Source organism: Jatropha curcas, chromosome 1, assembly GCF_041381405.1.
Source record: "Jatropha curcas cultivar XTBG-Jc1 chromosome 1, XTBG_Jcur_1.0, whole genome shotgun sequence".
Lineage (NCBI taxonomy): Eukaryota > Viridiplantae > Streptophyta > Magnoliopsida > Malpighiales > Euphorbiaceae > Jatropha > Jatropha curcas.
The window spans coordinates 25,908,802-25,918,176 of NC_143151.1; the positions used below are offsets into that span (position 1 = coordinate 25,908,802).

A 9,375-nucleotide genomic window follows, 5' to 3' on the forward strand; every position below is an offset into this window, starting at 1 on the left:
TTGCAGATTCTTTCTACAAAATGGATTTTTATCAGAGCTTCAAGTGGTGACCTTCCTATTAGTCATTTGTTATTTGTTGAAAGGCGCAAGAGTCTTTCCTATAATGTAGCCTATCAGTAGAAACTCTATCCTTGAATTGGATCTTATTATTTTTGGGAAAGCTACTTTAAAGCAAGGAAAGTTTGCTTGTGATGTATCGTGGGGTTTTTGTACTTGTAGCTAGCAAAGCTAATCTTGCCAAATCCAAAATTTTTTTTCTAAAGATTTCAACTGTTATTGGGGTGGTCTTTTACTTCAGATTTTGGGTAAGTATTTAGGGGTCCCACTTCTTCATGGGCATTTTACTGTTGCGCATTATAGCAGTATTATTCATAATGCTAAAACTCATCTTGCTACTTGGCGATCTAAATTGCTTAGCTCAGCAAACAAAGAAGTCCTTATTAAATCTTTTGTTTCTTCTTTACCTATTTATTCTATGCAGACAGTTTGGTTACCTGATGCTATTTGTGGTATGGTGGATAAATATTCGAGGAATTTTTATTGGGGCTCTCCTTCGACTCGTAAGCATATTCGTTGGGTTGGTTGGCATATGCTCATTAGGGCTAACAAATTTGGAGGCCGTGGTTTTAAAGGTACTCGTTTGCGTAATATTTTTATGTTAGGCAAGTTGGGTTGAAAGCTTTTTCTTAATGATTTGGCTCTCTGGGTTTAAGTTCTGCTTCATAAGTACTGTCGGGATGTTTCTTTTCCTCCTCTGCTTAAGTCGAATAGATCTAGCTTATGGTGGGGTATTGTTCGCAGTTTTAACATTCTTTCCTTTCATATTGCCTGGCGAATTGGTGATGGGCACCAAATCAATTTGTAGTTTGATAATTGGTAATTTGTGGGACTTTTGGTTGATTTGGTTGATGTTAATATTGTTGGGGACGAGCATTACCGTGTGCCTTCTATTATTCGAGATGTTTCTTTGGATTTTTCAGATTTGAGAACTTATTGATTCGAGACTATTAAGGTTTACGTTCAGGTTGTTCCTCTTGCTTTTGTGGTTTCTCTTTTTGATTTTGTGGTTTGAGGCTTCTCTTCTAATGGTTGATTATACGATATGTGCTGCTTACTCTACTCTTTTATTTGAGGACTTTTAGTTGGAGGATCTATTTGGTTCCTTTTTTTCTTTGTGGTTAAAGCATTTTATTTGGTTGATTGCTCATAGACGAACTCTTACAAATGAGTTTCGTTTCTCTCGTGGGATTTCTCATTCTAATTTGTGGTTTTTGTAATAAGGATGGTGATCTTTTTTGCATTTGTTTAGAGATTATCCGGTTACTAAACTTTGGTGGTAGCAATGGCAAGTACCTGTAGATGTTTTTTGTAATGGATGATATAGTTGTTTGTATTTTTCATAATCTTAATAATCATTCATTGGGTCTCTTGGGTTTTTCTTGGAAGCATTGGTTTTTAGCTAGCATTTGGTGGGTGTGAAAAGCACGTAATTTGCATATTTTTCAGTATGAGTTTTTTGTCTTCTTCTTAGATGACTCATTGTGATTTAAGGTATCTATGGACATTATGCTTTCAATCTCTTCTTCTCCGGTTAATGTTACTCACTAGGTTCATATTGGTTGGTCTCCACCTGCTGAGCGTTGGATGTGATAGCCTCGCAAAACGGGCAAATCTTATTATGTTATTTTTATATAAATTGCATGAATGCATGATTGTTTTTGTACATTTTACGTTTATTCGTGTTGTTTTTGTTTCAAAGTAAATTTCAGGAAAACAATTGGAGCAAAGATTTATTCTATACAAAAATAGGGCCAAAACAAGTTAAAAAATGGAAAGAATCCTTAATCCAGCTCTCGCGCCGCGAAGCAAGTCGCAACAAAGGAAAATGCCCAAGTCGCGAGCGCTACCAGAGGACGCGCGCGCAGCCCACACCCAGAAAAAAGTCGCGAGCGCGACATCCACCTACGCGGGCGCGACAAGCAGATTTGAGAGTCAGAAACAATTAGAGCAAAAGTCGCGAGCGCGCCTTCCATCTGCACGTGCGCGAGAATCACTTTTGAGAGGCAGAAGGTTTGCCAGCGAAAGTCGCGAGCTCGACTTCAAGATGCGCGAGCGCGAGAATCACTTCTAAAAGGCAGAAGCATCTGGAGAAGAAGTCGCGAGCGCGACCTTTACAAGCGCGAGCGCGAGTCGAGAGTTCCAGGAGACGTAATTGCTGCCTTTTCATCAGAAAAACATATCTTTTCATGCAAGGGTCGGGACTCTTCCCAAGAGAAGTCACCTCAAGCACCTCTTGGCCAACCAATCACTACCAAAACCACCATCACTCTCCTCCTCTATAAATAGCAATCAAAATGAAGCAAGAAAGGAGACAGATATAGAATTAATTCTTATTCAAAGTTAGATTCACAAAACACTTAGATTGTATTAGGAGAAGTGTGTTAGTAGTACTTAGAGTAAGATTGACAAAAGTCACTTGTTATTGATTGTGCCAAGAACACCAAGAAGTTCCTCGAGGTGTGACGCCCTCCGGAGGCTTGAGTTAGATTACTTCTTTCTCTTGTTTTATAGACTTGTTGTATGTTGTTCTTCATAACTCTTCTATGCAAAGCAGCAATTTTTAATTGGTAGTATTCAATAAAAAATTCTTTAAGTTATCTTTTGGTCTTTGTTTAATCAAAGTTACTAAATTGTATTTTCAGAAGGAAATAGTTTAGTAAAGATCAAAGAGATTTAATTCATTGAATTGAGTTTACATATGCACATTTCACTTAATTCTGCTGAAGTTAAATCTGTCTTATTAAAATAATCAAAGAATAAGAATTAGGTTTAATATTTAACAAGATAAGGTTTTTATTATATGTAGAAATACATATAATAGATAATATAATTCTATACTGAGAAGTTGAATTACAACTTACCATATGTGGTTAAAGAATTCTTTATTGCATGTTACAAGCTTTTGAATAGAAAAGGGAAAATCCTGTGCACAATTAATTATTCTACGTATTTTACTACACACTTGTCTTTATGATTAATTCTTCTAAGTATTTGACTATACACTTGTCTTTTAATTTAATTAAATACTAGCCTTAGCATAAAAAGAAATCAATCACTTTTGTATGTGTATTTCTGTAAACACATTATTAAGAATAAAGTAGCAAGTGGACTCAACCCGTTCCTCGTGGGATCGATCTTTTATTACTACGTTGCGATCCGTATACTTGCGGAAACTCAAACGAGACGCAACAAGTTTTTGGCGCCGTTGCCGGGGAGCGGTGTTCTGTCATTTAACGAAATATTCTTATATGTGATTGGCAGTTTATTTTAATTAAGATACATACTTATAGTTGATTCAAAATTTTGCAGGAACACATAGTTTACATAACTCATATGCCAAGTACCAGATCTTCAAACAGTGAATTGGAGGATTATCAACCTGAGATTGAACAATTTCTTTCACAACGAAAAAAGAAGAAGAAAAGAAGAAATTCAAGAATCATGGGTGATGGAAATCCGCCACAGAGGTTGATGGACTTTGTGACTCCAAGTTTAAATGGTTCACAAAAGGGAGTAGTACGTCCACCGGTAAATGCTAACCAGTTTGAGATTAAACCTGCTTTATTACAAATGCTCCAAAATAGTGTTCAGTTCTACGGATTACCAAATGAGGATCCTAACTCGCATATAGCCAGTTTTCTTGAGATCTGTGATACATTCAAGATGAATTCAGTACCAGCAGATGCTATCAAGTTACGTCTATTTCCTTTCACATTAAAAGACAAGGCAAAAGCTTGGTTGAATTCATTACCACCAAACTCTATCACTACTTGGGAAGAACTAGCCCAAGCCTTCCTATCTAAGTATTTCCCACTAGCAAAAACCGCTAGGCTTATCAAAGAAATAACCTCATTTACTCAACATGAAAATGAATCCCTATATGAGGCATGGGATCGCTATAAAGAGCTCCAACGAGTTTGCCCACACCATGGCCTTCCCCAAAATATATTGATTCAAACCTTCTACAATGGGGTGACACCTTCTACAAGAGGAACTATAGATGCCATGGCAGGAGGATCATTAATGAAGAAGAGTACTAATGATGCAATTGAGTTACTAGAAGAGATGGCCAACAATAATAGCATATGGCCAACTGAAAGGGCTCAGGTAAGTCATTCTACTACTAATAATGAGTCTTCATCTTCTTCAAAGGATTCAGTAAAGAAAGTCCATGAATTAGATCCTTTAACCATGATGCAAGCACAGATTTCTACTTTGTCTTATAAAATTGATAACTTAAACATAAGTAAATCAACACCTCTTATTTGTGACAATTGCGGTCAAAATGGGCATGTGTCAAATGAATGTAATTATAAGCATCCGGGTATGGAGGAGCAAGTGAATTATGTCCAAGGACAAGTTCGTGGTCCGTACTCACATACTTATAATACTGAAAATCGTAATTATCATAATTCCTTTTGGAGAAATCATGATAATCAGGAAAGGGGCAATCAGGTTAGTCAATCTCAAGATAGGCTGGGACAATTGACTAATAAGCTTGATAAATTTCTAGAGGGATTCAACCAAAAGATGAGTAGTCAAGATGATAGTTTTAAATGGTTAGAATCAAAGTTTGACAAGTTATTAAAAAATCATTCATCATCCATACATAATTTGGAGGTACAAGTAGGGCAGCTTGCAAGTGCCATTTCCTCACGTGAAGTGGGAAATCTTCCTAGCAATACAGAAAAGAATCCTAGGGAGAATGTAAGTGCCATTGCCTTACGAAGTGGGAAAATAGTAGATAAAATAGTTCCTTCGGGTACTGATGTTAATGTTTTGAATAATGCAACTGTGGAGCCAGTTTGTGAACCGAGCATTGAAGTAAATAGTGCAGGATCAAGAGGACAAGAAATAGGAAAGAATAAGGGGAAGGACAATGATAAAATATATCAATCTAGGCCCCCTTTTCCGCAAAGGCTCAAGAAGCAGGAGCAAGATAAGCAGTTCTTAAATTTTATTGATAAACTGAAAAATTTACATATCAACATGTCGCTCATGGAAGCTATCACACAAATTCCAAACTACGGTAAGTTCCTTAAAGATTTGATCTCAAAGAAACGTAGTTGGGAAGATGTGTCGACAGTCACTCTAACTGAGGATTGTAGCTCCATAATCTCAAGTAAGTTACCTACTAAACTCAAAGATCCAGGGAGTTTCACTGTACCATGCAAATTAGGTAAAGTAGATTTTCCTAGATGTCTATGTGATTTAGGAGCAAGTATTAATTTGATGCCATTATCTCTCTTTAAGAAATTGGGATTAGAGGATGAAGTTAAAAGAACTAATATGGTTCTACAACTTGCTGACCAAACTATTAAAAGACCCTATGGTATCATTGAAGATGTACTTGTTAAGGTTGACAAATTTATTTTTCCAACTGATTTCGTCATACTTGACTTTGTTTATGATAAAAATTGCCCTCTTATTTTAGGAAGACCATTTATGAACACAGGGAGAGCATTAATTGATGTTTCAGAAGGAAAATTAGTCCTTAGGATAGTTGATGATGTCATTGAGTTTCATATAGATAAAGCTATGAAATATCCTATGGATGAGGGAAATTGCATGAGAATTGATATAGTTGATGCATGCATACAAGAAATGTTTGCCTTGGAAGATAATGAAAAATTTGAGGAAGAAAATGTCAATATTGAAGAAGAGGAGTTTATAAATTTAAGACCTGAAATGTTACTTAGGGAGCATGAACATTTGCCACCATCAATTGAAGTTCCACTAATAGTAGACCTTAAAGAGTTACCAAGTCACTTGCGATATGCTTTCTTAGGTAAAGATCACACACTTCCTATAATTATTTCTAACAAATTAACGGTAGATCAAGAAAATGATTTATTAAAAATTGTTAGAAATAGGATTAAGAGTATAGGATGGCAAATTTCTGACCTTAAGGGGATAAGTCCAAATCGAGTCATGCATTACATCAATCTTGAGGATGGACATATACCTAAGGCAGAAAGACAAAGGAGACTTAATCCTAATATGAAAGAAGTAGTGAAGAAAGAAATTATCAAGTTACTAGATGCAGGAATAATATACCCAATTTCGGATAGCCAATGGGTTAGTCTAATTCAATGTGTGCCTAAAAAAGGAGGAATGACTGTAGTAAAAAATGAAGATGGTGAACTAATTCCTACTAGGACCACTACAGGTTGGAGGGTATGTATTGATTATAGAAAACTTAATTCAGCCACAAGAAAAGATCATTTTCCATTACCATTCATAGATCAAATGTTAGAAAGAATTGCTGGTCATGCTTTCTATTGTTTTCTCGATGGATATTCGGGATATTTTCAGATTTATATCTTTCCGAATGACCAAGAGAAAACCACATTTACTTGTCCATTTGGTACATTTGCGTATAGACGCATGCCTTTTGAATTATGCAATGCACCTGCAACATTTCAACGTTGCATGACCGCGATTTTTAATGACTACATAGAAGAAATTATGGATGACTTTTCTGTGTATGGTGATTCATTTGAAGGTTGTTTGAAAAATCTAGATCTTGTATTATCAAGATGTGAAAGTGCTAACTTGGTTTTGAATTGGGAGAAATGCCACTTTATGGTTGATGAGGGCATTGTTTTAGGGCACAAAATAAGTAAGGAAGGAATCTAGACAGATAGGGCAAAGATAGAAGCTATAGAAAAATTACCTCCTCCTACTATGGTTAAATGTATAAGATCTTTTCTAGGCCATGCAGGATTTTATAGAAGATTTATAAAAAAAATTTCTATCATTGCTAAACCTCTAACTAACTTACTTGTTAAAGATGCATCTTTTGATTTTTCTCCAGAATGTTTAGAGGCTTTTAAAACTTTAAAGAAGGCATTAGTAAGTGCGCCTATTATAACAAAACCCAATTAGGGATTACCATTTGAAATAATGTGTGATGCTAGTGATGTTGCTATTGGTTGTGTATTAGGCCAAAGACATGAGAAAAAGTTGCATGTGATATACTATGCTAGCCATGTTCTAACTAGTACTCAAATGAACTATACAACTACTGAGAAGGAAATGTTGGCTGTGGTATATGCATGTGATAAGTTCAGATCATACTTGTTAGGAGCAAAAGTCATAATTTATACTGATCATTCTGCATTGAAATACCTATTTGCTAAAAAAGATGCAAAACCACGTCTTATTCGATGGGTATTATTATTGCAAGAATTTGACATTGAAATTAGAGACAAAAAGGGTTCTGAAAATTTAGTTGCAGATCATTTATCACGTTTGGAAAATGAAGAAGGACCAATAGGAGAAACTACAATTATAAATGAAAGTTTTCCAGATGAGAATTTAATGTTAGTACAACATGTTCACACACCTTGGTATGCTGACATTGCAAATTTTCTAGCTTCTAACATCATACCTCCAGATATGACTTATGCACGAAAGAAGAAGTTTTATGCAGATGCTAAAAATTTCTTATGGGATGAACCATTCTTATTTAAGATATGTATGGACGGTATGATTAGAAGATGTGTAGGGGAAACAGAAATACAAGATATACTTATGCATTGTCACTCTAGTCCATATGGAGGGCATCATGGAGCAAATAGAACTGCTTCAAAGGTTTTGGAAAGTGGCTTTTATTGGCCTACTCTATTCCACGATGCTTGTATATTTGTCTCTCATTGTGACAGGTGTCAACGGGTTGGCAACATAAGTCGAAAAGATGAAATGCCTTTATCCAACATACTCGAGGTAGAGATATTCGATGTATGGGGAATCGACTTCATGGGACCATTCCCTATTTCACAAGGTAAAAGTTATATCTTAGTAGCTGTTGACTATGTTTCCAAGTGGGTGGAAGCACAAGCTTGTGTCACAAACAACGCCAATACAGTGGTCAAATTCCTAAAAGCATTATTTACCAGATTTGGGGTCCCAAGAGCAATCATAAGTGACGGAGGTACGCACTTTTTAAATAGATCATTTGAAAGCCTTTTGAGGAAATATGGAGTACATCACAAGGTATCTACCCCATATCATCCACAAACTAGTGGTCAAGTGGAAATTTCAAACCGTGAGCTTAAGTGGATTTTGGAAAAAACTGTCAATTCATCACGAAAGGATTGGTCGCTTAAACTCGATGATGCACTCTGGGCCTATAGAACGGCATTTAAGACACCAATTGGGATGTCTCCATACCGTTTAATTTATGGTAAGGCATGTCACCTACCCCTAGAATTGGAATATAAAGCATATTGGGCAATAAAGTCTTTAAATTTTGATTTAAGCAAGGCTGGCTACAAAAGGAAACTTCAGTTAAATGAACTAGATGAGATTAGATTATTATCATATGAAAATGCCAAGTTATACAAAGAAAGAACTAAGAAATGGCATGATAATCAAATTCGAATCAAATCATTTAAGGAAGGAGACCAAGTGTTATTGTTCAATTCAAGACTACGCCTATTTCCTGGAAAACTGAAGTCCAGATGGAGTGGACCATTTGAGGTAATCAAAGTTGCAGAACATGGAGCATTAGAATTGAAGAATCTATCTAATGGTTCTACATTCATGGTAAATGGACAACGGTGTAAGCTTTATTTGGGTAATAGGATTGATGATCCATCGTAGGTAACATTTTGAATCGATTTCATAAGTATGTATAATTTCAAAAATTACTTAATGTACTTTGTTTATTATAATGTATTATTTGATTATTTGTTTTTATCAGTTTCGAAAAAAAAAAAGGGGGAAACCCATCAAAAATCAAGTGTGCAGGGAATTCTATTTTTGCAGGAAACCAAACTTGCGAGCGTGAAGAAAGAAAGCGCGAGCGCGAACATTGCAAAAAAGAGACAGAAACTCTTTTTTACAAAACTCGCGATCGCAACATCTATCTGCGCGAGCGCGAATTTTCCACAAAGGGAGTCAGAAGCTTTAAGATCCCAATTCGCGAGCGCGACATCTATCTGCGCGAGCGCGAGTTCACTGCAAAACAAGTCAGAAGCAAAGAGATTCACTCTCGCGACCGTGATAATACCAAGCACGAGCGCGATTAGGGCACAACAGAGGACAGAGGCAAGGCGAGAACCATTCGCGAGCGCGAATTTTCAGACGCGATCGCGACTCCAGAAAAATTCCTGGCGCGATTCCACAAATCTTTGGCGCAACTTCCTAACGATCAGAAATTTTCAACTGCCCTCTCACATTCCAATCAATTCTTCTCCTTCCCAAGGCATTCAAACCTGCAAAAACTGTAAGTAACCTTTCAAATCCAATCAAAACTCTTCCTTTTCAACTTCCCCATTAACTACTCAACCCTATCCTTCCCTAAATTCA

General features: G+C 36.3%; 1 protein-coding gene and 1 non-coding gene across 2 annotated transcripts; one reads left to right on the plus strand and one right to left on the minus strand.

The window, feature by feature from the left end:
* The first annotated feature begins 3,531 nt into the window (after positions 1-3,531).
* Positions 3,532-8,667, plus strand: LOC149499240 (uncharacterized). Its single transcript, XM_089722411.1, has 3 exons — positions 3,532-5,848; positions 7,007-7,142; positions 7,728-8,667. The coding sequence occupies exons 1-3, from the start codon at positions 3,532-3,534 to the stop codon at positions 8,665-8,667; spliced, it is 3,393 nt and encodes a 1,130-aa protein (XP_089578537.1).
* Positions 3,889-3,995, minus strand: LOC149499241 (small nucleolar RNA R71). The gene has a single exon (XR_016319016.1). It is a non-coding gene; the product is annotated as a small nucleolar RNA R71 (small nucleolar RNA).
* Positions 8,668-9,375: the final 708 nt, after the last annotated feature.

What these genes read in the sequence shown, in the direction of transcription:
- LOC149499240 (XM_089722411.1), top strand. Translation starts at nt 3,532, where the DNA reads ATGGACTTTGTGACTCCAAGTTTAAATGGTTCACAAAAGGGAGTAGTA. An exon ending in CTTGCGATATGCTTTCTTAG is followed by an intron (nt 5,849 to 7,006) that starts GTAAAGATCACA and finishes GTTGTGTATTAG; the next exon opens with GCCAAAGACATGAGAAAAAG. An exon ending in GATAAGTTCAGATCATACTT is followed by an intron (nt 7,143 to 7,727) that starts GTTAGGAGCAAA and finishes TCATTGTGACAG; the next exon opens with GTGTCAACGGGTTGGCAACA.